Raw genomic sequence first — 27746 nt, 5'->3', positions numbered from 1 at the left:
TGTACACTCTGACCTAGCTGCACTTGCCCCTTCTCATTCCTTAAACACACCAGGCACATTCCTACCTCAGGGCCACTGCATTCCCTGTTTTCTCTGGCTGGAATGTTCTTCCATGAGATATCAACATCTCCTTTAGGTCTCTTATCAGTGAGGCCACACCCTCCTTTTAAAATTTGCTTGCACAGGGCGAAGAGTTGGGTCCAGGGCTTTTATAAACATTTAAAAAATTATAAATATTAACTTTCATATTTTATAAAATTGTATATTTTATACACACTAATTACTGCATGCTTAGCAAGCTTAGTTCAATCACCTGCCTATCACAGTCCCAAGTACACACAGATAGAGGCAAGGGCTCTGTGTAGTAAATTGCTTTGGCTGTCTTACCGCGGTGCTCATAACTATGTTTTGCTTAGAAACTGCTCCACTGGCAAGGCATAACAATGAAGTTAAACAAATGTTTTGCTGGTCTCTGAGGCCCTGTCACGTCAATGGACTACTGCTTACGTTTGTAAGAATTATCTCTTCATGTCTATTTAGAGACATGGCCTGCTGCCCAATTCCCCAAGCCCAAGTGATAAAGCATTTTGAGTCTTTGAATTACTTAGCTTGTTGCCTCAGTTGCCTTCTGGGTGTTCTGGTAACAGCCTATTTGATGGATGTGAATTTAATTTCTCAAACCCATTAGGATGATTTAGTTATGACTTGGAATCTTGGAATGCCATCAAATATGGCCTTTAAAAATTTCAGTAATTTCGTCCACAGTTGAATTAAGAAAAAAAAACTCACCTCACTGCATACAAAGAAAAAAAGCTCCTTCAATATTTTTCACTATTAAGTAGATTGAAGTGGTGAGAACACGAAAGTGAAAACAAATGCATTCGTAGAAATGCCTTTGAAAGCCCCTTAGGATGTTTTCACAGAGGAAATGAATGGTAGAGTATTATGTGTAGCTTTTCCCTCCATTCTGGTTTTTCTGTAAGCAGCTGCCCAAAATTTCAACATGACTCCTGAGACTTAGTAGGGCTGACTTGAATTGAGATTAATTACTTCTTGGTTGGATGAAATGCCCAGCGAAGGTGAGACTGGGATCAGGGTCTGTGAGAATGAATATTAAATAACACAGTAGCATAAAGCAAGCAGCATCATGTGGAATAGCCCTTGCCTGTTACTCCTGAATAATCCAATGCATCTGATAAATTACACCCTCAAATTCCTTTGTTAGGATGTTGTAATTATTGACTAATTAAAAAATAGTCTAGTTTGGTTGTCTTCATTAAAAATTTTGCAAACAATTATTAAGAAATAGAAATTAAACGGTTGGTACTACTGAGATACCTCCTTCCCCAAACCAGGTACCACAGCCTTAGTCTTTTTCATATCAATTTAATTGGTTTTATTCATTTCAGGAAACTAATTTTACAACAAAATTAGTTTTTAGAAGCAAAGCTTTTAAATACAATTTCTGATACATATCAAGTATGAGAAATTTGGCTAACCAAACTTTAATGCTTTATAAACATGTAAGCAAAACCAAATGTGAGATCAATCCCATTAGGATGTAAATTTATCAACATTTCTAGACAAAATTCCGCAGTTAAGAATCACCATCTTCCCAGTAAATGCCATTTACACACAATGTGAATTTTTAGCTGAATATTCTAAAATTTCTAGATTCTTATTTTGTATTTCTGTGCACAATACAGGATAATCAGAGTTTCTTTTATTTCTATGTGCTTTTTTTTTTTTTAAATAGAGGAGTTGTTTAAAAAACACCAGCAACATAAACAACAAAAACCTTTCCTGTGGCTGTGATAAAAACATTGCATTTATCTGAGCCTACCAAATATATATGCCCCTGTAGCAATGAATGCTTATTATAATTATTGAACCTCAGAGAAATGGAAACAATTCTGTCATCCTAAATATTTAATAAATGTTGTAGAATCTATAAAGTGATTTAAAATTACTTTCACTTTTTACCATTTGATAACTTCCAAAGCTTCAAAAGTCTTTCTCATTGCAGGCTTATTTTCCTCTTTCAATTTTTAATTATTAACACACAGGAATCTAGGTTTTAAAACCAGTGTATGTTAGCTCCCTCAAATAACTTAAGAATTAGTTTACTCAAGCTTTCCTAAAAAAATGAAATTGCTGGAGAGCTGAGTTTCTGTGTGAAAAATTTCACCCAGAAAGATAGTATTTTTGGAAAGGAGTGAAAACAGAAGCTTTGAATGAAAGTGTGTGTGTGTAACTATAAATGGAGGGCAAAAAGGTTGTAACTGACAGGTCCCTTCTGTGGTGCAAAAGTCACCATTACAGGAACGTTAAGCTACCTAATATGCAGTTACTCTACTTGGGTCTTGAAAAACATTTGGAATTCAGGAACCGGGATCTTGTGGCCAGAAAAGAAAATTTAAACATGTGTTAAGTGAGGAAGTTTATCGACTTTTAAATATTTTATCTTCAGCCAGGAAAAGACAGAAAGATTAAAAAAAATGTTTTAAAACACCAACAATCTGCAGGGACAAATAAAAAAAGGAAAACATTATAATGAAACGCTGCATCTGGTTGACATTTAAATAAAGCTGCCAGAGTATAAACTAATTTTAAGACAACTCTAGCGACATATTCTTAAAAGAGAGTGCAGGAAAAAACTTTTGGCTGAACAAATCTTAACACCACATGTATGGGAGCCATCAATATTCATTACCCTATAGATTTGCCAAACAGCACAGAGTGTCTGGGAACGTTACAAGAGTGCCATGACTGGAGACTTGATTATGTGCTTTCGTATATTGAACTGTATACCGAGGTCAGAGCTAGTTCTTTTGGAAAAGATAAGCCAAATCTACTGACTTTGTGACTCTTAAGTGGATGAAAGTTAAGTGTGCAGATGTCTGCATGAATTGTGCAAACCAGGGTGAAGGAAAACTGTAGAAAACAAAACAACAATCAAAACTCTGTTCTTTGAGATCCTGGGAGGTTGCCTGTTAACATGAATGTGATGGAGTTGAAGAGGTCTTAGGCTGGGCTCAAGAGGTGTTTTTACTCCTGGGAAAAGAGTAAGTCTCTAAGGGGAGAGGAATACAACAGGTGTGTAGTTCTAAAGCCAGGGCTGAGATAGTCTCTGCTAAAAGAACGAATTCTAGACCCTTAACAGCGTAACAATCCTAAACCCTTTGAGGGAATAATTATTATGTGTTATGCAGGAAATTTCCCAAATTGGTTAGAAAAGCTGCATAGAGGTCAGATTCTAGACTCTAGAATTTAGGGTTATGACTCACCCCTGCTACTTATATCTTTGTTCCTAGTCTACTGGCATCAAGCTGGGTTCTCAATGAGAATCTTGTCCAGATGATTTATCACAAGGTTGTGAGTTCTAGAAAAGTATCAGATCTAAGGTCCCAGAAATTCCATTCAATTGGTATAATTAAATCTTACCAACTCAATAAATGGGGCTGCAGGTTTTTTGCTTTTGTTTTTGTTTTTTTGAGACAGGAGTCTTGCTCTGTCACTCAGGCTGGAGTGCAGCAGTGGTATGATCATGGCTCACTGCAGCCTCAACCTCTTGGGCTCAAGTGATCCTCCCACCTCAGCCTCCCGAGTAGATGGGATTACAGGTGTGCACCACCATGCCTAGCTAACTTTTGTATTTTTTGTAGAGATGAGGTTTTGCCATGTTGCCCAGGCTGGTCTCGAACTGCTGGGCTTAAACCGTCTGCCCATCTCAGCCTCCCAAAGTGCTGGGATTACAGGCATGAGCCTCCGCTTCTGGCCAGCTGTAGGTTTTAATAGACAGAAATGTAGTGGACGTTCTGAAGAATTTTCCTGAGCAGGGATGGGCAGAAAGATGGGTCCATTATAACTGTTGAATCTGGTTAACAGATATATAGATATTACATACCCATATGGATATATAGGTATGGATGTTACTCTACTGGGTTATAGTAATGGATATTATATTATTGGTCTACTTTTGTATATTGTTAAAATTTCCGTAATTAAAAGTATAAGTAATACAAAAGAAAACAGCCCAGCTTATAGTTCCAGCTGGAAACCAGCCTTAGCTGAGTGAGGTAAGAGTTGAAGCTGGACTCATCCTTTCTTGCACAATAACAGGGTTTCCTTTGAAGAGAAATGAAAAGCATTGAATCAACGTGCTTATTTAGAAAGGGTTTATTACCTTGCTGCATCCCTCCTCCTCTTCAAAGTGAGAATGACATTTCCTTTCTTCCACAGGGAAATAGAAATCTATGTAAAAATTCCAGAGCTTTGTTCCTCACTGGCCACAAGGGAGGTTAGGCACTGGATTTCTTATATGGCTGATGAAGGAACATAATGGCAGCTTCATTTTAGAAAAGGGTATTGCTTGAACAATAATTAATAAACCAGCACCCATATTTCCCTTTGTGGCCTTTCCCAGACTTGTCTTATTTGATCTTACCAACTTGTTACTCAGGGAGTGAGGTTCCTGATTAGAAAGCAAACTAAATAAGAAAAGAAGGCTCATTCATATCTTATGCTTTAAATGATTTCTTATTTTCAAAGAATTCCAATTGCTTTTTTTTTTCATTTGGAAATCAGGAAGCCATTGACATAGGCAAGAACAAATATTTTTTATGTTCATTTTACAAATGAGGAGACTGAGGTTTAGAGAGGTTAAAGGAATTTTCCAAAACTTCACAAGTGCTCCAGGAATGATTTGGTGTCTTTTATGTTTTCAGAGTCCAGGCTTCCTGTGTTCTATGCAGTGTATAGATTTGTCTTTGGGTTATTTCCTATACCAAACTTTAGTCTTTCTCACTGGGTACAAAGGGAAATTCTAAAATTCTGTTCCCCACGGAAAAATGTCCTTTGCTCCTCAGGGCAGATTCTGCAGGGAGAGACTTGCAAACATGAAGGAGGAGTGGAAGGTGTGATCGGAGAAAATACCAAGGACTGAAGGGTGAAGGGGTATGGGATGGATTGGAGGCAGTTCTGAGATGAGAGCCTGCTGAATTTGTGTTCAGGGAGATCAAGTTGGCTTCTTCTGGAAAAAACCTGTAAGCTTGGGAAGGCCGGGATTGGCTTCCATCACAAGCAGCTGGGATCTAAGTTCATTTTCATCAGGGCCATTCTAGCTCAGTTATGCTGGGAACCGTACAGGAATGGGTGTGGGACGGCTTCGAATTCAGATCTGAGTTCTGTTTTTTCTAGGCAGTCTCTCGGAGCCTGCTTCCTTGACTATAAAATAAAGAGTTGTGAAGAGGCAATAATGCCAAGTTGGAAGGGTCTGACACGGAATCTGACAAAGGATGGGCCCTCAATAATTGTGATTTCTTCTCCCCCTTTTCCTTCTTGGTAAAATCATCCCACGAATCTACGCAAGTAGGGCCCTTCGTCATTCTTCGCAGTAGCCGCTTGAGGGCTGGAAGGAGCAGTGACAGAAACCCCAGAGAAGCAGAGACCCTCCAAACTTCGAACTCGATCACTGTTCTCCTCCGACCGCCGACCCCGCTGGAGAAGAGGGCGAGACCGGGCGATGATTTAACGCGGAGGGAGCGCGGAGGCCGCGGAACCCGGGCGTGCTGAGTCTCACGCCCGGCTGCTGAGCGCGGGCTGGCGTGTCCTCCCCACAGCGCCCCCGCGCGGCCTCCTCCCGCTGCGCCCCGTACGGCGACCCGCCGCGGGTAGCCCTGGCGTTTGGCCACGCAATCGGCTGAGGACCACTAGAGCTGGGGGAAGATCAAAGCATTCTTATGGGGCCCAAAGAGCCTGGGATTGCAGTGTTGTTAGCCTGGCCTCACTTCGTCAATAAATTTTCGGCTAAAGTTGGGAGCAGGAGTGGAGGGTTGGGGCGGGGGTTGGTGGGGCGCGGGGGTTGGCCGGAGGGAGGGTCCGGGGGTTTCTTGCACCTGCGCTCCTGCCGCGTTAAGTCAGTGGGAAGCAAGTGACATTTCCCTTTCGCCCGCCCCCTTGGAACTTGCTCATCTCCCTCCTTTAGAGCACCGCCTGCTCTCCGGGGTCCGCATTATCAAAGAGAAGATTTCCTCCAGGCCCTTAAAATTTATGTGGCGCCTTGTTACAAGGAGCGTGCTGGAAGCTGGCTTTGGTATCTCCTTGTCCCCTCTTTCTCCTGCCCCGCCCCCACATCCCAGTGGAGAAACCCTCGAGCAGGCCTTTTCCATTTTCTCACCCCACTTAGAACTACAAAAAATATAAGGGAAGGTGATTTGGTTTCACTTCAACCTCTTCATTTTGCAGAAGCCTAAAGTGGTGATGGTGAGAAAAAGTGGCCCAAGGTCAAGGTTTACTTCAGTTGGCAAAACCAGGAGTAGAACAGGAGAATCCCTAGAATCTTACTATATATTTTTTGCTACTTATTTCATGGACAAAATTAATCTTTCTCTTAGGCAGGTCAAGTACTCTTTAAAGGTGTCTGTGCTTTTGCCAGTTGGCTGCAAAACATAGCATCACACTTCAGTCACCTGGACATCATGGGGAGTCGCTGGCTATCCAACGACAGAGCCGAGTACAGTCTGACCCCTCCTCTGAGACACTCCTTTCTCACTCCCACTCCATCCTGAAAAACACTATGGAGCATGTGTTCTGAGCAAGTCTTCTCCCAGGCTTGGGTAAAATTTGAGCACAGGAATTCTTCTGGCATAATTGGGGGGAATCCCTCCTCCAGCAAGAACACTTTTCAGAGGGACCTCCTGGGGCTAACAGGAAAGGAAATATTTCAGCCCTCCACAGAGCTGAAACTCAGACCTCAGAGTCAGCTTCGCACAGGACAGGGCTAAGGAAGCCTGGTAATTTTTGGCTTAAAGTCCGGTCAGAATGAACCTGACCTAGAAGCCACAGGATCATGGAACCTTTGTGACTTGTGGCAACCTTCTTTGTCACTTGGATGAATCTTATTGGATCTGGGCTCTAGGAAACTGAATCTTTTGTGAAACTACTCCATGTCCCATCGTTTCCCTAGTTGATAGATTCCACTCACCCCTACATTTTTAACTAGGTAAGATTAATAGCAGTAGCATAGAGGAGCAAAAATATAACCAAAATGTCAAAACCAATGCCAAAGCTTGTTTCTAATTCCCCACACGCCACCTTCTTTTCCTTCTCCTCTCCTCCTCCTGTCCAGCTTGGACTTTCTTCATACCCTGGATCCTGCTAGCTGAGCAAGCAGTCTATCAGATGGGAGTTAAGATTTGTTACAGTCTTTAACGTTTGAGACAGAACCTAGAAATCAATGTACTTCCCTCCTTCACTTTACAGTCAAGGAAGCCCAGGCCCAGGAAGGTGAAAAGATTTGCTGAGGGGTTCATACACATGGAAGAAGTTAACTTTTCATCATAGCACCTGCCTTACCAACACTTGGCATTCCCCCCGACCCCCACCTCTGCCCCGCCTTGATTCCTCTCTACCTGGTTGTTAGACTGTTGGGAAAATATGGAGAGTGATTTCAGTGTGGATAAAGTCTGCCCCCTTGAAATGTAAAACCCCAAAATAGAATGGGAATAGGGAGTGGAAAGTTCTCAGAGTTAAGGGTTTACTGTTTCAGTTAGTCGTGAGGCCCCCTGGGGCTGCAAGGAGGCTCTCGGAGGTGGAGAGGTGTGTGTCTCCTGATGTGGCAACCAGCCACATGCACTCTCAGGGCTGCCTTCCATAGCAAGGCCACAGCCCCAGGGGTGGAACCCAGGCCCCAGTACAGCCCGCAGTATCTGCCTCCCCTGAGGACCATTTGGAATGGGTACTGAGAAGTCAAGAAAGTCTGCAGTTGCCTCATCTCCTGGCTGCTACCAGCCCCCCAAGTGAATTGAGCCACGTTTCCCAGCATGGAGGATGGAAGCTGCCGGGGGTTGGGACAGGCAGGCTGGCAGATCCTCCAGATAGATATGCTAGGAAGGGACGATTACTTCATAGTCGGCGTCTGACTCCGTATCCCACTGCAAAGAGCACATTTAAAAAGACTGTGTGAAGGCATGGAGCTGGAGTTACTCTTTGACCCCGCACAGCCACTGTTTTAGCTGTGTGTCCCCCAGCAACTCCCATGAACTTCTCTGGGCTTCAGTTTTCCTTTCCTTTGTAAATCGAGGGAATGGACTCAGCGCCTCTTGTTCGGCCTTGTGTGTCTATGATTTAAATCCTGCTTCCCACGGAGGAGAGATGAGAGTCTAGATCGCACCGTCTTTTTTGTTCAGTTTTTTCGACGAGCGGAGCAGGGAAAGGGAGAATTCTAACAGCCTGGCGGAGAGCAGTTATCTCCCGCAGTCTCCACTCTCCCTCCCCCATGGCTTGTGACAGGTCGTATATTTGATTACGCAAAGTAAATTGGGAAATCATATCTCCGCAATCCCATCTGGGATTATTTATTTCGCCGCGTCCGCAGCCGGTCAAAGTCGTGAGACGGTACAACGTTGAGTAGCTTTCCACAGAAGGAGGTGCCTTCGAGGTCAGCTCTGGAGAAACCACAGCCAAGCCGGCCACAGCAAAGCACTTCTATTGGGATGCTCAGACGTTTTCAAATGTTAGTCGCCACCCTGGGCCCTCGCGGCAGGTTGATTTAGCAAGGCGACTTAGGCTGGAGGTGGGAGGCGAGGATTCCCGCAGGCCCCCACCCTCCTCTGGAGGCCTCCGAAGCTGGAAAGTTGAGTGGAATAGGGAGGAAATCGGGCTTCGGATTTCCCCCAGCCTCGGGCTCTTTGCAGGCTAGCTCATGGAGTTAAAATAACCACAAAAATAATACAAATTATCCCAAGCACTGAATGCTCAGTATGGGCGGGTCACCATGCCAGGGCGTCTACACGCGTCGCCTCCTTTTAGGTGAACTCTATTTTGCAGCTGAGGAAAGTGAGGCAGAGAGGAAGGTTAAGGGACCTCCTCACTACCCCTAGCCAGGGAGGGGCAGATCCGCATTCTAACCCGCCTCTGTCAGGCTCGGCCTCTAAGCTGGGCTGTCCGCGCTGAGTCCGGGCGGAGGTGGGGGATGTGTGGGGGGAATGCTCAGGGCAGGATCAACTCCCGCGATTAGCTCTGTGAGCGAAGTGGGAAGTGGCAGGGCCGGGATGCAGTAGTCGGGACCCTCCAATGGGATCCAAGCCTATGTGGCTACGCGAGAGGGAAGCCACATGTGCTGCGTGGCTCCGGGGAGAACTGGGTGGGATGAAATTCGTAAAAGGAACTGGATGGGTGAGCGGGAGCCAGTTTGAAACTCACTTTCCTCCTTTATTTATTTTATTTTTAAATTTGTGGCAGGGTGTTTGAAGAAAACAAGAAAACCATCCTCATCCAGGAAACAACAACAACAAAGAGTTCTCTCTCTCTCTCTCTCTCTCTCTCTCTCAGTCTCCAGGGTCTCACTCCTGTCGCCTAAGGCTAGAGTGCAGTGGCGCGATCTTGGCTCACCTGCAGCCTCGACTTCTCAGGCTCAAGCGATCCTCCCACCTCAGCCTCCTGAATAGCTGGAACTACAGGCGCATTCCACCACGCCCGGCTAATTTTTTTGTATTTTTAGTAGAGACGGGGCTTCGCCCTGTTGCCGAGGTTGGTCTTGAACTCCTGGCCTCAAGCAATCCACCCTCCTCGGCCTCCCAAAGTGCTGGGCCTCCTTCTTTTTTTGTTGAGGTTCCCATGCGTGACTCGCCCAAAGAGAGATTCTCACCGGGTGGGTCTGAGCAGCTCCAGAAAGGGAAGGGATACAGGGTGAGAGAGATTTGGGGTAAAGGGAGAGGGAGGCAGGGGGGAAGGGGGCCCCAGGCGAGTCAGTTCCACGAGGCAAGCCCCGCCGGCCGAGCTCCATGGGCTGAGTCAACAGCGGCCCAGTTGCTTTGTAATTTACAAGAGGGACTCCGAATTGTACTTTGTAATTTGGTGTCGGTTTACAAGGCAAAGGACTTCTGTTTCCTCACCTCACCAGGTCCTTAGTCACGGCCTGACCCCTTTTAAGAGAGGGACCTCAAGAGAGGGGAGCTGAATTCCTTGAGCCCTCGCCTTTCAATCAAGTTTTCAAGGCACGCTTTGGCCGGGCCCTCCCGGACTGGCTGTGCTGCTACCTCCAGAGGAAATCAACGTCTGTACCGAACTCCTAACCTGTGAAGACCTGCTATCCTCATAATTGCGGAGTCGGGCCAAGGAAGGCTACTCTTTCCCCTTTGCAGATGAGGCAACTGAGGCAACTGAGCTGCAGAAAAATAACTGACCAAGATCACCTAGCCGGTGGAACAAACAGCTCGAGCCCAGGCTCTCTGGCTCCTATTCCCTCTGAATATTTAATTTACTAAACAGTTTGAGCAGCCGTAGATTCCTTTCACAATCCGGTAAAATCTATAATTACTCCTCCCCTTCCCCAAAGTGTACTTATTTTCCCATTCAATATCGGAGCTTCTCGGACTTCCTGAAGTTCGTCCCAGGATAAAGACCCTCTTTCTCCTCCCCCTCGGCCCGCCCCACGACCTCGCTTCCCAGTAATTGCTGGGATCCTGATTCTCTGGAGGCATTCCGGGCGGATTGATTGAGTGTAATTCAACTGAGTTAGGATTACAGCTGCTTGTTCCCCTGTGCCGCAGACGGGTGTGTAGGGAGGGTGGGACTGGTGGGGGGGGGGGGCATGTGGAGATGGGCAAGATGTCTGGAGAGAGCAGTGGGGCTGTTGTGCACGTTTTTGCTAGAGGTGAGGGTTGAGAGCTAGGGAGTAAACAATCCTGAGCCCACCCCGCTGGGACCCACGGGCTGAGGTCCTCCAGGAAGCACTGGGGCTCAGCTCCCTATATCAGTACCGATGGAGCACACACAGGAAGAAGGCTGGTGGCTCTGCCGGAGCATTCTGAGGGCCTTTTTCTCTGCATACGCTGGGACCTGCAGTCCCATCTCCCATTTGGCCTCAGCCAGCGTGGTTTATTGTACACAAATCCCGCTTGTTTCCTCCTTATGCAGCAGTTTTAAAATTTCGAACTAGTTCAAGAGCTGCTCGGTTGCTCGTTTACTTTCAGTTTTGGGAACAGAGGCTTACACCCCTTTCTCCTGTTTCTCCTCCGGTCCCCCTTCCCCTCAATCTAGTTTCCCAAAGTTAGCAAACCTACTTTCTTGATTTTGTTTCTTAACATTTAAAACAACTGGTGAAGGGCTAATGATTTCATCTCCTTACCACCACCCCTAACCTTAAAAGCAATAAATAAAATAAAAGCCCAGCCTGCCAACCGCATGCACACACGGCCAGCGGTGGTGGGGGTTTGTAGTTTGCATACACGTCGCGGGGCAGAAGCCTGTTTGCAAAGGCAGAAATGTAGCTAGCAAGGGAAGACGCTGAAAAAACAGAGTGATTTGATAAAAACGTGCTGGGTCCTGTTACAGGAGGGCTGCTGGTAGTAATCCCAGGTACTAAAATCAGAAGGGGTGCAGGGGAATAAAATTTAAAAAAGCAAACCCATGGCGAGTCTTTCTTGCTGGGAGTGAGGGGCTCTGCAAAGTTTGTGGGACTTCAGAACAGAGGTCGACAAGGTCCATTGCTCTTCCCGAGACTACTGGGTGATCCAGGGCTCCTCTCTGAACCTCAGTTTCGTCGTTGGAAAAACGGGGATAGGAACATATTTCTGTTGCGGTCAAGAATTTAAACGCTCCAGTGCAGGTGAAAGAAATGTGCTTTGATGAGTGGGTATAAAAAAATGTGCAAAAAGAACCTGGTATTAAAAGGTGGTGTCAAGGGAGAGGAAGTAAAAGTCTGTATGACCCCCCTGTCCCTTGTCGGAGCGCGCACCGCTCCCAAGTCACCCTCTGAGTCGCCAGAGCTACAGAAAAGCAGATGGGAATAAGCAGGACTGTTTCTCTACTTCCTTCATTGGGCTTCGCAAGAGGCTCTGGGAAGAAGCACTCGTACAAATGGGAATCCCAGTGCCTGGTCACCGGGGAGGAAGTTTCCAACATCACTGAAGGCTTGAGAATAGTGCTTCTGGCTGGTCGCATTAGTTTCACGGTAGTTCCTAAGCTGCCTTTGTTCCCACTTCTCGGATCCAGGTTAACTTTTAACATTCTGACAAACTCGGAGAAAAGTAACGTTGGAATTACGTCAGGAATTCCCACCCTTCAACAAATATTTGTTGCGGGCCTACTATGTACTCAGTGCAATGATACCCAATTTTGTAGTCTCCTAAAGAGATCCTACTCGAGAGGTCTTGATTATTTACAGATGCAGTTAGAAAAGCGTCCATAGTATTGTAAATTGAGTTCAAGAAATAGAATGCAGCGTTGAATTAGAAGACTAATTCCTTCTTTTAATATGTTGAAAATTTTTTATTGTTAAACATTTTGTAAAGGATTTTTTGAGGGAGTCGTTAGAAAGTTGTATAAATACAACTATGCACACTAAAAAGTAGTCATCTTTTTAAAAATAACTTTGTTTAAATGCATGCTTAGGGTGAATGGATTTACCTAAGTCTCTTAATAGCGTGCATTTCTGATCTTCCCTAAATTAACTGTAATAGCAACTGATATAACAGAAAAATGTAAGTGACTTGTAGTTGACTTGGCCACCTGCCACACGGGCTCGGTGAAGGTTAATGAGGAGCTATTTGGCACTTCGAGAATAGGTGGCACTAGACACAGAAATATCAACAGGCCATTTGTATGCTAACTAGGAGTTTCGGTGCCAGGTAACCATTGATGTACTCTTGCAGGAGAAAGAAGGATGTCCCTGTACGCCCCGATAGAAAGGCATCATTTTTACGCCCAGTTTGGATTAATGATTGATTGAGTCGCAGAAATGCTTGTGATGCTGATAGAGACCAATACTGGTCTTTCTGATCTCTTCCTCGTCGTTTATTACCTTCTCTTGTGGACAACGCATTTCTAAGAATGTATCTCTGCTTGTTTCCCAGTCCGCGAGATAAATGGTGACTTCTCTCTCGCAGGCACCGTCATACCTCGGGTTTAGATTCTGGACAGGCGACCCGGCTGCACCGAAGGCCGGGTAGGCGGACTCTGGCGGAGCGCTTCAGGGAGGAGAGTGTAGACCGCGGGGAGGCGGAGGGCTCCCGGCCAGCGTGCCTCGACCAATCAGTATTCACACCGCCTCACAACCGGCCAATCAGAGGACGTAAAGCTGCGGGGCCTGAGCGGATAATACTAGGAAGGGGAGCGCAGTCTAGAGACTGAAGCCAGTGGCGCTGCGCTGAATGCAGCTGCGCGCGCCCGCCCGGTGAGCCAGCGATCTGAGCCAGGCGGGGGCGGCCCGACCTTTCCCGCCCAGCCTGGGTCAGAGGAAGCCGAAAGCGGCCTCAGCAAGGTGAGGCGCCCGAGGCTGCAGAAGACCGAGCAGAACTTTGCAGTTCGGAATGTGCTGGGCTAGGTCGCTGAGGACTTGATTGGCTTCTTCCCTCCTTCCCTCCACCTTCTCCCTCCCCTCCACCATCCAGTGGGTTCGTTCCGGGCCTCCAGCTATCAGCTCCCGATCTCGTGTTTGAGGGTAGCGACCCCGATTTCTGTTTGCATGCACAGCCAGCAGCCCTAGCGCCAGATCCTAAAGCTGGATATCTTTTGACTGGGCTACCAGCCCGGGCCTCAAAGTTTTGGTGAGTGCTGTGATGCCGCTCGGGGTGTCAGGGAGGGCAAAGGGCGTGAATCATCTTTCATCTTTTCTGTTTGACTTGGATGCCTTACCTTAAAGATATAAACCAAGCCCTAAGTACAGAGAGCCCACGCGGCTCAGCCCTGTGCGCCCCAGGTACTATTAAGGCTGGACGGGCGTCTGTATTGTGCTCTTTGCCCCTATGGGACTCTAATGACAACAAAATTTTGGTTTTCAGTTGATTATTTTGAGGAGGGGGGTGAGAGGACCTCTTCAAGCCCAAGGAGGGGTCCTTGTGGTGGTGTAGGCTGATGAGAGGCATTTGGGAAGCATAGAGTGGTACTTCAGTGAGTCTGAAGGGCCACTTGTAATCAAAGGAAAACAGTTCTTCCACGGATAGTTTTATATGCATCAGGGCCATACTAGTTGAGTATGGGGAAATCCGACAAGTGGCCTGGGGCGGTCTATTTGGACACAATATTTTGTGTGTGTGTGATAAGTGAGTTACCCAGAGACTTGTCCGGAAAGCCCGTGTAAAGCCAGAGAGGGCTACGGTTAAAGGTCAGGTACTCACAGAGCACTTAGAATTAATAAAATAAAACCTTTGTTGGGTTGTGGATCCCTGGGGTCCCTAGAGATACAAGAAAGGCACGTGTGGCCTGGAAGTGAGGGACATGTAATGAGAACAGGATGACTCAAGGGGCCGGAGGCGGGCAGACCAGGAGCTTTGGGCCGGAGGCTCAGGGATGGTCCCTGACGGCGGCCGGTGGGTCTTTGGATTTCTTTGTGTTTCCCCAGAGTGAGAGCCGCCAAGCTCAGGCCCCAGCGAAGCCCCGAGCGCCATGGCCGACCCGCAGGCTGGCTCCGCGGCCGGGGACTGGGAGATCGATGTCGAGAGCCTGGAGCTGGAAGAGGACGGCTGCGGGGCGCCGCGGTCAACGCCCCCCGGGCCCAGCCCGCCGTCGGCCGACGGGGACTGCGAGGACGACGAAGATGACGACGAGGTGGACGAAGACGCGGAAGAAGAGGGCGACGGCGAGGAGGCAGGCGCGTCCCCTGGGATGCCTGGCCAGCCGGAGCAGCAGGGGGGACTGCAGCCGAGGCCGCCGCTCGCGCCTCAGGCCTCACCCGCCGGCACCGGTCCCCCAGAGCGCTGCACTCCTGCAGGCGGCGGCGCGGAGCCGCGCAAGCTGAGCCGCACGCCCAAGTGCGCGCGCTGCCGCAACCACGGCGTGGTGTCCTGCCTGAAGGGCCACAAGCGCTTCTGTCGCTGGCGCGACTGCCAGTGCGCCAACTGCCTGCTGGTGGTGGAGCGGCAGCGCGTCATGGCCGCCCAGGTGGCGCTCCGGAGGCAGCAGGCCACCGAGGTGCGTATCCACACGGCCCGGGGCGCGCCTCGCCTGGGCGTCTCAGGCCACAGTGGAGGTGGGGGAGTTGGAGGGGAACGGGGCAGCTGTCCACACCCCCGCGCCCAGGGCCTTGCGGTGCCTGGCACTCCCTAGGAAGGATGGTAAGAACGCTTTTCTGCTTACACTGGCAAGCAGGGTCTGGAGGGAAAAAGCAGGCATCTCTGGGGAACTTGGGAAATGTTTTTGTCTTAAAAAGCAGGCAGAGAGGCCTCGAAAGTGATTAGCCCCATTTGGAACATCGCGAGAAAATCAGTGTTTTTATTTTTTTATATTTAAAAGTGCATTTTCGTGGTGTTGAGGGCGGGGTTGGGGGGAGAGTGGTTGATCCACAGCACGGCGTGCAGCTCCAGGCTTGTCACTGCTGTACTAGTGATGATGGAGAAAAAGAACCACGCAGCACGCATGCACTCGGTGCTTCAGCTGTCACCTGGACGTTTGAGATATCTAGAACACTCATTTTATGGATAAGACACAAAATGCATGAGAAATTAGATGGCTGCAGCCCAAGGTCACCAATCCGAAGCTACTGTCCCTGCAAACTACCTAAGAGCAAGTGGAGGGTCTCTGCTGCTTCCCATCGGAGGACTCCAGCTGCGAGGAGAGCCAGGGTTTTCTTTCCGAGAGAGGCTCTTGAACCTTCGATTTTGTATTTGTTTCCATGTGCGCCTGGTCAGGGAGAGCTCAGCAAGCGAGACTTCATAGGGCCTTCTCCCAGACTCAGGACCAGGGAAGATTTTCAATTTTACTTTTTGGCGGAGAGGAGCTGGGGAGTGGATCGCCAGACATACTGAAGGCAGTAACCCCACTGGAAAGCCTCTCGAGGGCCCAGGAGAGCACGCTGGACGCCATGGGCACCTGGTCCTGGGCTTGGTCTCCTCCCGCGTCCCGCATGGGTCATCGCCTGCCCTGCGTTCCCACGCTTTCTCTGTAGCATATGCTGGGTAGGACGCGGGCGTGGGAGGGCCCAGAATCCCACCAGCTGGTGGTGACTGCGGAGGCGAGGGTGGGTGTCCGTAAAGCGCAAATTTGGAGTTTGCAGCCAGACCCAGGAGACCCTCATCTCTTCATTCCCCTATCACCCCACCCTGCCCGCCCTGCCACAGGGAGAAATCCACCCGGGCTCACTGCTTAATAGCAGGCCTTGGGCACGTTCTATCCGACAGGTGGGCTCCCAGGACCCAGCCTGGCTGCAACCATCTCTTGAGGTCGGGCGCCCCCCTGAAAGAGATTTCACTTTTTCACTTCCCTCCGGGATGTCCCCTCACTTCTGGCCATAGGTCTGCGTATATCTAGAGTGATTAGAGTCTAGAGTGACTGTGCTGGAGAAAGCAGGGGGCCCAGCTCACCAGCTGAGGTTCCAGCTCCTTGCCCTAGGATTAAGGGGTGCTGATATTAATTCGTTTGTAGTTATTTTTCACACGGAATGGGAAAATTCAATACATTTAGAAGGGGGAGAGTTTCTAGAAGATTTACTGACATCTCGTCCTTCCCCCTTCTCGCCCCCATTTTCTTTCAGGGCATTATTGATGATGTTTCTTGTGTTTACAGGACAAGAAGGGGCTTTCTGGGAAACAGAATAATTTCGAGCGCAAAGCTGTGTACCAGAGGCAAGTGAGAGCCCCCAGTTTGCTGGCCAAAAGCATTTTAGAAGGTAAAGCAACAAAATTATCCTTCAGCCTTTTAAACCGAGTTGAGTGACTCTCATTAATCAGCACAAAGTGTATTTATTAATCTGTTAAAGAGCTATCTAAAGGGAAAGTACTTTTTATTAGAAAGGTTTTGTTTAGGTGTTCGCTGAGCCCATACGCTAAAACTGAACCCGTACGGAGAAGATTAGCATGGCCCGGGAACCAGAAAGTTTTCTTCTAGGAAGGAAACCGCCACCTGGGAAAATGAATCTCACATACCTGCTGAGGTTTCTGTCACCACCAGTTGAAGAATCCATATTATTTGGTTGTCTGCTTAGTGGTTAATCGGTTAATGTGGAGTGCATGTGAAATTTACCCCGTGTGAGGGATGTACAAAGATATACTGCCAAGTGATCCTGGAGCAGATGTCTTGGAAGGAAATAAATAACTTAAACAAAGCAAAACAAAACAACACAACCACGTCCACTTTTCTTAGTTGTGGGAGCTGAATAGATTAAGTCAATTGAGGAGTTTAACAGCTGCCCACAACCAACAAAGACCTTTAGTCTGGAAGTTCAACCTCAGATTCCACTCTTTTTCATTGTACTTTTCTTTTTTTTGGATTACTTGGATAATTCCTGTTATTCCAAACTTCATTTTTACCATTTTTTGGCAGTCAAAGTTATAGAATCTGAAAAAGGTTTTAAATCCAGCAAGCAAAGTGGAGGTTGAACACGAACAGTGTGAAACCTCTAGCTTTCTCTCTCCATGTTCTCACTTTCGTGAAAGCCTGGGGATACATTAATTTTTCTTAAAATATTACTGATTTTTAAAAGCATCTCTATTTGGGTATGGAATTTATTGACCTTCTCAATAATATATTGACTATTTTTAACCGTTTTTCTTTAAATTTTTAAAAATTTAAATAAGGGACAGTTAATGTTTGCTTTAATCACTGCCACTTCATGAAATTCAGGTTGAAAGTAAATAAAATTTTTTAAGTAGACATCTGGATTCTGTTTTTTTCTTGTGTAGCTTCTGAATTTTGTTGGTTCTGGACAGGTTTTGAAGTTTGTGTGTGTCCGATCATGTGTTGTATACTTCTGACCATAGAGTGGTTTCTTATGAATTAAAAATGAATTTGGTTACAAACTGGATAAACGGATTTATAATAATAGGGCCACATTGATAAACTGAGATTATGCAAAGCAACTTGCGAAGTCTGAGGAATAAATGGAATAGTAAATTCAACTAAATAACTTCCTGGCAAAAACTTACCGTAGAAATGTAAACATTAATTTTCAAATTTTATTTTCCTTGCAAATGAGTATAATGGGTTTGTCACTATGTAAACACAAATATAACAATGGATCCTTCAAACAAATATGATAGAGGTGAGTGCTTGGGGGTGATGAAATACTCCAAGTATTTTATGCCTCCAGGAATTCTATTTATGTTACACTAATCTTTGTATTTGAGTTTGCTCCTATTCGTGCGATGACTTAGCCTGTGTTTTAATGATTGCTTGTTCAACCATTTTGGTATCTGTCCAAAACGATTAGAGCTTGGGAAAAATGTTTTAGAACAGTTATTTTCAATAGAGCAGGGAATACTCCCCGCCTTTTTTGGGTTTTGTTTTATTTTGTTTTATTTTTTTTGTAGTGGCAGTCAGGGGGAAGGGGCCTGGTTAAATTGTTCACTGTAGAGTGTGTTTGACTAGTTAACAGCTCTTTTCAATTTTCTATGCTTCTCTATTTTCTTAAGCCTTTTTTTCTTTTTCTACTCACTAATCTCCTTTAACTTTCTTTCTTTCTCTTTTTTCCTAGTTCTCCTTGGATTATTCTACAGCTATTACATTGTGTACATAATGAACCATCTTTAGAAAATAAAAGTGACATCAGCTCTAGGTATAGATATATTTTTTAATAATGAAAAAAGATGACATGGATAATAATAAAACATTGATCGATACAAGATGAATAGCCTTGTCTCTTAATGCATAGGGGGCCTGGGAAGAATATTAAAATTTTAATCAATAAAGTATGCCTATTGAAGCAAGCAAGCAAGCAAACAAATCCATAACAACAACAACAACAACAACAGCAACAACAACAAGTTGCAATATGGATATCTTTCACCCTCCCAGGAAACTATTTTAAACCTAACCTGTACTTTTGCATCTGTATAAAAATATTAGTGAGATGGAACTGTAAATAATTGTTCTGCTGATTTGTAGTGTTGCTGTTACCTTCTGGGTTTCCAGATTTTTCTTCCATAGATGTTAATCTCTTTCATGTGCAATCTTTGCTTCTTGTAGGCTATCGCCCCATTCCAGCAGAGACTTACGTAGGAGGGACCTTCCCTCTACCTCCCCCAGTTAGTGACAGGATGAGGAAAAGAAGAGCCTTTGCTGATAAAGAATTGGAGAACATTATGCTAGAGAGAGAATATAAAGAAAGGGAGATGTTGGAAACTTCTCAAGCTGCTGCTCTGTTTCTGCCCAACCGCATGGTGCCTGGACCTGACTACAACTCCTACAAAAGTGCCTACAGCCCCAGCCCAGTGGAACAACCGAGCAAGGACTTCTGTAATTTTTTGCCCACCTGCCTTGATTTAACCATGCAGTATTCAGGGTCTGGGAATATGGAACTAATTTCTTCTAATGTCAGCGTGGCCACGACTTACAGACAGTATCCCTTGTCCTCGAGATTTTTAGTTTGGCCCAAGTGTGGCCCCATTAGCGACACCCTCCTCTACCAGCAATGCCTGCTAAATGCCACCACCTCAGTTCAAGCCCTGAAGCCTGGGGCCAGCTGGGACTTGAAGGGAGCAAGAGTCCAGGATGGACTCAGTGCAGAGCACAACACGATGCCATCGAAATTGGAAGGCTCCCTGGTGCTGCCTCATACTCCTGAGATCCAGACCATAAGAAGTGACCTTCAGGGTCATCAGGCTGTCCCAGAGAGGTCCGCATTCTCCCCACCCCGACGGAATTTCTCTCCCATTGTTGACACGGACTCCCTGGCAGCTCAAGGGCATGTCTTAACGAAGATCAGCAAAGAAAACACCAGGCACCCTCTGCCACTTAGACATAATCCATTCCACTCATTATTCCAGCAAACGCTTAATGACAAATCGGGTCCTGAGTTGAAAACACCATTTGTCAAAGAGGCCTTTGAAGAGACCCCTAAGAAACACAGAGAGTGTTTAGTTAAGGAGAACCAGAAGTACACATTTACAATAGATAGATGCGCAAAAGACCTTTTTGTAGCCAAACAAGTTGGAACAAAACTCTCGGTGAATGAACCACTGTCATTTTCTGTTGAGTCTATTCTTAAGAGGCCTTCATCTGCCATCACTCGTGTCTCTCAGTGAAAGACTGCTTAAACAGAAAGCTGGATTTTCTGCAGTCTTAGAGCGTTATTGCCATTTGCTACTTTTTGAAAAAGTTAAGATGTTTGTGTAAAGAAATTTCTAATGTAAAGATGATGATTTTGAAAAATTTTATATATTCATAATATGCATGTACTTTTTCTTATCACATATATTTAAACTTACAGATGGAAATTGCCCAATGTGCAAATTGTTAAGTACCATGCTTTACACAGCATTTCAAAAAGCAATAAAATTGACACTGTCTTCCCAAAGACCCAATATTTGCCGAAGCAAATAGCTGTCTCTGTCTAGATGAAGAAGCTATTTTTCTATGATTCTGTATATTTGTATATTTTGAAGTACTCTTAATGGTCACTGGGGGCCACAGGAAAACCTTTATAATACTTTAGTTTTGCATTGTGGAGGGCATATAAATTTAATTATTCGAGACTGTTTGAGGCAAAAATAACTTTAAGGAGAACATAGGGCTATTTGCATGTTTACAGTATCTTCATTTCACGTGATTGGACAAAGCTGAATTAATTTGAAGGGAAATCAAGTGTAATGTCTCTTTTACATTACATTAGATGATTTGGGTTCTTGGAATAGATTTCTTCTGACTCCCTGGGTCCCAGTTTCTTTCCCTGGTGAGGATGTTTATGTGGGGCCCTAAGCTTCCTTTCTAGATACATTTCTAGTTTCTTTGAACAGTCTATGATTTTAGGTTGCTAGGAGCCACAAATCAGGTTTCCTTGTAAGATGTGGTCAGTACTGATGGGGCCCAAACCTCCTCTCAGCTCTTGTGTGAGTCCACTGTTTCTGAATCACTGGTGACAGCAGGCATTTGGATGCAGGCCCAGTCACAACTCTCATCAGGTCCCCAAGTATCAGCTTTATGCCTCCCACATTTGCACCACTGTCAAAGGCCTTCAGTGTAGCTCTCTTCTGACACAAAAACGTTTACTATTCAAATTGCTTCAGCTGACAGTTGCTGAAGCTTGCAGATATTTATCACAGCATGAGGGTGACTTCTTAATTCTTACACCTTTTCTCCCCTCCCGCCCCTTTTTTTGAGACAAGGTCTCACTCTGTCCGCCAGGCTGGAGTGCAGTGGTGTGATCATGGCTCACTGCAGCCTCGACCTCCCCAGGCTCAAGTGCATGCCTATAGTCCCAGCTACTCAAGGGGCTCCACCTCCCAGGCTCCACCTCAGCCTCTTGAGTAGCTTGGACTACAGGCATGCACCACCATGCCTGGCCAATTTCTAAATTTATTATTATTTTTGGAATATGTGCAGAGGTAAGTTTTTAAAAATTTTGGTAGAAACAGGGTCTCCCTATGCTTCCCAGGCTTGTCTTGAATACCTGGGCTCAAATGATCCTCGTGCCTTGGCCTCCCAAAGTGCTGGGATTACAAGCATGAGCCACAACACCCATCATTTCTCCCATTTTTAAGTTCTTGTTAATCTCTTGTTTTGCTCAGTAAAATGTTAGCTGTTGTTCCATATAATTGATAAAATAAGAGTAAGACCTTTATGAGAGTACTAAGTTCATCTCTTAAGACCTCACCTGTGGACCCCAAGTTAAGTTTAAGATGTCATAGTCATTCCAATACAAAAAATCAAGAGTCACGTATCTCGCTTTTAATACCGCCACAGAGGGAGGTTTTACTTCAAGTTCTGCTACTGTCTTCTGGGTAACAAGAACATGAGGTGGGTATGTGGAAGGTGCCAAGTGATTCAGCAGTGTGAAAACACTTTGAATTACTTAAAAATGATTTTGCTACTAATGACCTCATGTAAACCTCCAGGGATTCTCTGAATTGTTGCTTAAAATTAGCATCAATTTCAAAAAACAACAAGCCAAACCTTGGGTTGACTTTCAGTTTGTACTTGTAAAATAATACTTGGTTTTATTGAGTCAAATTTAGTTATTTTTATTATTGCAAAAGTCAGAGTGAATGGACGTTTGCCAGAGGCAAAGGATATGAAAACAGGCAGAGATTCCAATAACTTTTAAAGATTATCATTAGGTGGAAAAATGTTTTCCAGCGAAGGGTGCCCTGATGTCAGAGACAGAATCTAACTCCAGTTTTCCCTCCCAGTCGTCTCTGCTTTGTCTATAATCACTGATTTTTGTCTTTCTATTGGAAATTTACTTTTTTGTTTCAAGTGTTAAATGTATCCTTAGCATTGAATTAAACTGCTTCAAAGGTAATGAGGGGGAACGTATTAGAATAAAAGCACATAAAAAATCTCAGTGAGAGGTCTTCTTATCTAAACATGAATTTTATCTCTTACTTGCTCCACTTTTGTGTTTTGAATACTTATATTTGTTGAGATGTTTCTCTTTTGTATTCAGTGAACACATGGGGACTTCTTTTCGGTCCTCTCTTTCTGTATCATTTTAATCCCATTATGTGAATCAAGTTGGCTGTGGGTATTAGTGGTTTTTCTCATATTACCAGTGACCAGAATTTTATTGTTCTTGAACATTTATGAGGGTCAGTACTTCCCCTGGCAAACTTATTATTATACTATGCATTAGTTCTGCTGTAATGAGTTCTTTGAATTTTAAAACTACCAAATCTACCATCAGCCACTTGTTAAGAGCTTTGTGCTTGGCTCTTTGCTTTTGAAAATCATTTCACTTCCATGAAAGTGTCATATAGAATCTTCAGAAAATACTGTCATTGACATTAAATCAAACTTGTGGTTCAATTTAAGCACTTTCTATATTGAAGGCAATAAATGGATACAGTTTTAATAATTTTCGAGAATGTGAAGAATAGTAAAACATGGACATTTTTCTCAATTTAACTCACAATACAATAATACAGCTCTAATGACATGTTATCCTTCCATCTCAACCGATCAAGCATGATCGTTAGCTGAATTTGCAGTTCTTGAAAGTTTACAACAGTGCTTCTCAAACTAATGGACAATTGAACTACCTGAGAATCCTGATGCTGCTGGGCTTCAGGCCACACTTTGAGTAACAAATGCTTGCAGCATTTCTGGTATTTCAATGCACATTTAATATTATCTGCTGTGGATTTTGAGTTGTAATGCAATAATCATAATATTACTAGCATGAGTAAGTTAATATACAGAAATAGTTTCAAAAAACCATTTTCTTTTTTTTTCTTTTTCCTTTTTTTTTTTTTTTTTTTACGGAGTATCACTCTGTTGCCCAGGCTGGAGTGCAGTGATGTGATCTCAGCTCACTGCCACCTCCGCCTCCTGGGTTCAAGCGATTCTCCTGACTCAGCCTTCTGAGTAGCTGGGATTACAGGTGCCCGCCACCACGCCACGCTAATTTTTGTATTTTTAGTAGAGACGGAGTTTCACCATTTTGGCCAGGCTGCTCTCAAACTCCTGACCTCAAGTGATTCACCTGCCTCAGCCTTCCTAAGTGCTGGGATTACTGGCGTGAGCCACCACGCCCGGCCGCCATTTTCCTTTTTACTGAGCCTAGGCCAAGACCTAGGCAAGTCATGCAGCGGACAGTGCCTGCTTCCCACGGTCTCTTTTTTTTCTCACAAATGTAGAAGTTGTTTTAATTTGGTTAAAAATATAATATGTATCTTTTATTTTTAATTGTGGGAAAACATAAAAGTTGCCATCTTAACTATTTTTAAGCATATAGTTCAGTGGCATTAAGTACATTCACATTGTTGTGCAGTCATCACCACCGTCCATCCACATAACGCTTTTCATCATGCAAAACTGAAACTCTATACCCTCAGTGACTTCCTCCCCTCCCAGCTCTCGGCAACCACCTTTCTACTTTCTGCTTCTGTGAATTTGACTACTCTAAGTACCTCATAAAGGGCAATCATACAGTATTGTCTTTTTTCAGTACCTCATACAAGTAAAATCAGACAGTATATGTCTTTTTGTGACTGGCTTATTTCACTTAGCATAATGTGCTCAAGGTTCATTATGTTCTAGCATGTGTCAGAATTTTCTTCCTGCTTAAGACTGAATAGTATTCCACTGTGTTTGTGTGTGTGTGTGTGTGTGTGTGTGTGTGTTTAAGCTGCTTCAAAGGTAATGAGGGGAAACCTATTAGAATAAAACCACATAAAAAAATCTCAGTGAGAAGTCTTCTTAATCTAAACATGAATTTTATCTCTTACTTGCTCCATTTTTGTATTTTGAATGCTAATAGTTAAGATGTTTCTCTTTTGTATTCGATGAACGTATGGGGATTTCTTTTCTGTCCTCTCTCTCTGTATCATTTTAATCCCATTAAGTGAATCCAATTGGCTTATTTTACTTATATGAGGTATTTTCCTTATATAAAGTACTTTTCCTACTCCAAACTCATCAATTAGGTAAGTTATGTACATACACTGTATATATATGTTATACGTATATATATACACACACACTGTATATATGTATATATATACCCACAGACACACACATACATAAATACACAAACACAGTGGAATACTCTGTGTATGAGTGTAAATGGTGTATATGTAGACATATATACACACATACACACGTGTTTATATGTATATGTACACACATACATACACATACAGTGCATACACACACATACATTTTTGTTTATCTGGTAATCTGTTGATAGACACTTGGGTTGAATCCAGCTTTCAGATATTTTAAATAATACTGCCATGAACAAGGATGTCCAAATATTTCTTTGAAACCCTGCTTTTAGCTCTTTTTGGTATATATGCCCCCTTCTCTTCACCCTGTTCTCACTTCCTAGTTTCACCTGCTTCCTGTCCTTAGGAACTGAGTTATCTCAGGTATACAGTCCTCCCACACTATCCCCTCTCCTGCAGTGTGTGGAGCATTTCCACTCAACACTGCTGTTGCCCAGAAAGGCTCCAGTATCAGCTGTGTACCTTTTAGTATGAGCTTAAATGATATCTTCATTTAAAAGCTTAATTCCAATTGTGTAATGAAAGACTGTAACTTGTATTAACAAACTTTCTGGAATTCCTTCTGCAAAGCCTCAGAAGTGCTAAACTGAGAAAATGGCTGAAGGTCAAGATGAAGAAATAAGGAGAATCGATGCTTCCTTGTAGAATAATAGATAAGACTTAGTGTCGAGGCTGAGTTTTCAATTGGTACTAGAATTCTTACTGGCTCACCTTATTTCATTAATTTTAGATTAATTTTAATATTCCTATTCTAGGTCTATAAACTTAGGCTTATTTCCATGGGTAGGGTCCAATTTGTAGGGCTGATAGTTCATGAAATGGTTGGACCTTGCATTATATAAACTTGGGCCTGTGGCATCCTCTTATATTTATTTTAATAATTATACAAAGCTTTTATCACATTCCACCCCCTTAGTTCTTTTAGTTTGTAACTTGTGATGTCTAAATACATCTAGGGCATGCTGGACAACTGCACACCTAGAAATAGGTTGGCATTTGCTGTAATGGTAAATGTGAAATAACAACATATGTTTAGAGCCTGGCAATTTACAGAGCACACTGACATTTATTATTTTTTATATTCCTCACATAAATTCTATAGAAATTTGGTAAATGGCCATATGAAGAGTTGAATCTATATGTCTGTGGATATGTTTACAAATTTGGGAATTCTTTCCAATATACAACATGACTTGATATGGCATAATACAGCTCTAAACTTTTGTATATAAATTTTAAGTGCATCTAATGCTGATACGTAATATATGTTATACATTGCATAAGTATAATTTTACTTGTATGATTACATCTATCTCTATTACATTTGCATATTCATTCTACCTTCAGTAAGTTATACACATGCACACACCAGTCTCATGGGGTTGTGAGACCAATTGAGATAAGGAATGGGAAAGAGAAACACTAAGGCCACATTTTCTCTGGGTTGCTTCCTGCACATGACTGAGTAGAGCAGGGTTGCTGGAGAGGAACCATTTTGCCCTGACGTGGGATTCCTCTATCAGGCATCTTTAGTGGGGGAACTCTTCATTCAAGTGTATTGTTATGGATGTTTGATGAGCTCCAAAACCAGCACCTCTTCTCCATGCCTGGAGTTCTGAGCCAATCAAGAAATAAGAGAAAGAAGTTGGCACTTGGAGGTTAGAATCTTCTTACCTACTTTTATAACTGATTTTGATTACACTGGAGAATATGACTTATATCCAGGAGCTAGGGGACTTCATAACACCAAACTCCAGGATGATATAGACTACCTACCTAGAAACAGTCAGCAGTGGCCCAGCACACCTCCCCTGCATGTGGGTAGTGATTGAGTGTCTGTATTCTCTGTGTGCAAGTTAGCTCTTGAAAGGAAGGCAAGAAGAATGGGAGGAGCTACCCATGCTCCTTTTCCTATCCCAGACTCATCAATCAGGTAAGTTATTCTCCCTGCGTCTTTTCATTAACATAATTTTGTTATTATTTTCTTTGTTTTGAATTGAGATCAAAGACCATATAAGCTTGGATTTGATGACTGCAATCAAAGTTTAAGTCCTTGATAAAGATATAAGCTGGAAGGCAGGAAATGGTGTTATTACTTCATATGTGCTTACTAGACTAAAGACTGTATATTTTTGTTTTAGAATAAAAAATAAAACTGGAGAAATAACTTCATTTACCCCAGATGGAACTGAGACATTTGGTATAGCATGCTGGCAAGCAGTGAAGAATTGTTTTTCTGATGAGTACATCATTTGATGTCATTAAGTAGCATGGCCTCAGGGGAGTGTTCTCCTTCTATCCATCACCACCAAATTATTTTCATGGAATGTCATCATAAAAAGTTATCAAAAGAAGGTACCTGAGATGTTGTGAAGCTGTGAAGCCAAACTAATATTATTTCCTCTTTTGAATAATGTTACTATAGAGGTATTAGGGGAAGGCCACATCCAAGTTATGTCTCAATTTGTCAAGGAATTCAAGAAAGCCTTTCGTGACAGGGAATTTTGGATGGATAACAGTGAAGTTAGGGGAATTTGTAGCTGCTTGAACAGCTATCTTCACAAGACAGAGTAATAAATCAAAGTCGATTTCAAGGAAAGTCTTTAGTCTCATGGCCAATGAGACCTCTTCTTTTGGGTGGTATTCTGGCTGGCAAATGAAGACATAAAAAGTGTACTTATCAAATCTATACATGACATTAAGCTGGGCGGTCTGGCCACTGTTGTTGATGGTAGAGTTGGGTAAGACTAGGACTGTAACTCAAAGGTCAAATCTAATATTTGGATTTTAAAAGTAACTGTTACCCAATTATGAAACTTTATGTTGAGGGAGAGTTAACTTGATGTTAGTTTATGTGAAAACGATCTGGCAGTCATAGAAGACCACAGAGCTTAAAAGGAACCATAATGAATCATGGCTGTAAGAAATTGCTAATACTAACCTGGATTCCATTAACAGAGACTCCAGATGAAGAGAAATGCTAACTACAGTGCATTTCCTCCCCTTTCTCCTGACAGATCAAATCTAGTAACTTGTGCCCAGCTCTGAGCACTGCATTTGTAGTGTAGACATTGATAGACTTGGCCACGAGGATGGTGAAAGGACTGACAATTTTGCCTACCTATAGACAGTTAAGGGCCTTGGGGATGTGGCCTGGAAAATAGATATCTTAAGGAAAAGGACTTGATTTGTGTTTTTACATATTTGAGATATTGTCATTTTGGAGAGGGAATTAAGGTCCCTTGGTAGTCTCTAGAAGAAACAGTGCTAAGAGGATGCTAGAGGGGATCAAATATAGCACAAAAAAAGGGAGATCATCTTTCAGTTTGGCTTGTTCTTACTTGGCCTGGTCGGCCTTGTGAAAGAATG

At 44.0% G+C, this 27746-nt stretch overlaps 1 protein-coding gene across 2 annotated transcripts; it reads left to right on the top strand.

Moving 5' to 3' along the window:
- Positions 1 to 13138: 13138 nt before the first annotated feature.
- On the top strand, positions 13139 to 20237 carry DMRT2 (doublesex and mab-3 related transcription factor 2). 2 transcript variants are annotated; one of them, XM_024252484.3, is made up of 4 exons: positions 13139 to 13550; positions 14345 to 14913; positions 16504 to 16606; positions 18901 to 20237. In XM_024252484.3, exons 2-4 carry the CDS (start codon positions 14389 to 14391, stop codon positions 19956 to 19958), a joined length of 1686 nt encoding a protein of 561 aa, XP_024108252.1. In that variant the 5' UTR covers positions 13139 to 13550; positions 14345 to 14388; the 3' UTR covers positions 19959 to 20237. The 2 variants fall into 2 exon arrangements, with proteins under 2 accessions (XP_024108252.1, XP_054375571.1); XM_054519596.2 differs by having other exon boundaries at positions 18410 to 20237.
- The last annotated feature ends 7509 nt before the right edge of the window (positions 20238 to 27746 follow it).

Source organism: Pongo abelii, chromosome 13, assembly GCF_028885655.2.
Source record: "Pongo abelii isolate AG06213 chromosome 13, NHGRI_mPonAbe1-v2.0_pri, whole genome shotgun sequence".
In the NCBI taxonomy this organism is placed as follows: domain Eukaryota; kingdom Metazoa; phylum Chordata; class Mammalia; order Primates; family Hominidae; genus Pongo; species Pongo abelii.
The sequence above is the reverse complement of the archived record's forward strand: the minus strand, read 5'-3'. Positions and strand labels throughout refer to the sequence as shown.

Coding starts and splice junctions, on each gene's coding strand:
- DMRT2 (XM_024252484.3), top strand. CDS start 14,389: ATGGCCGACCCGCAGGCTGGCTCCGCGGCCGGGGACTGGGAGATCGAT. Junction 14,914..16,503: donor GGAGGCAGCAGGCCACCGAG/GTGCGTATCCAC, acceptor TTGTGTTTACAG/GACAAGAAGGGGCTTTCTGG. Junction 16,607..18,900: donor GGCCAAAAGCATTTTAGAAG/GTAAAGCAACAA, acceptor TGCTTCTTGTAG/GCTATCGCCCCATTCCAGCA.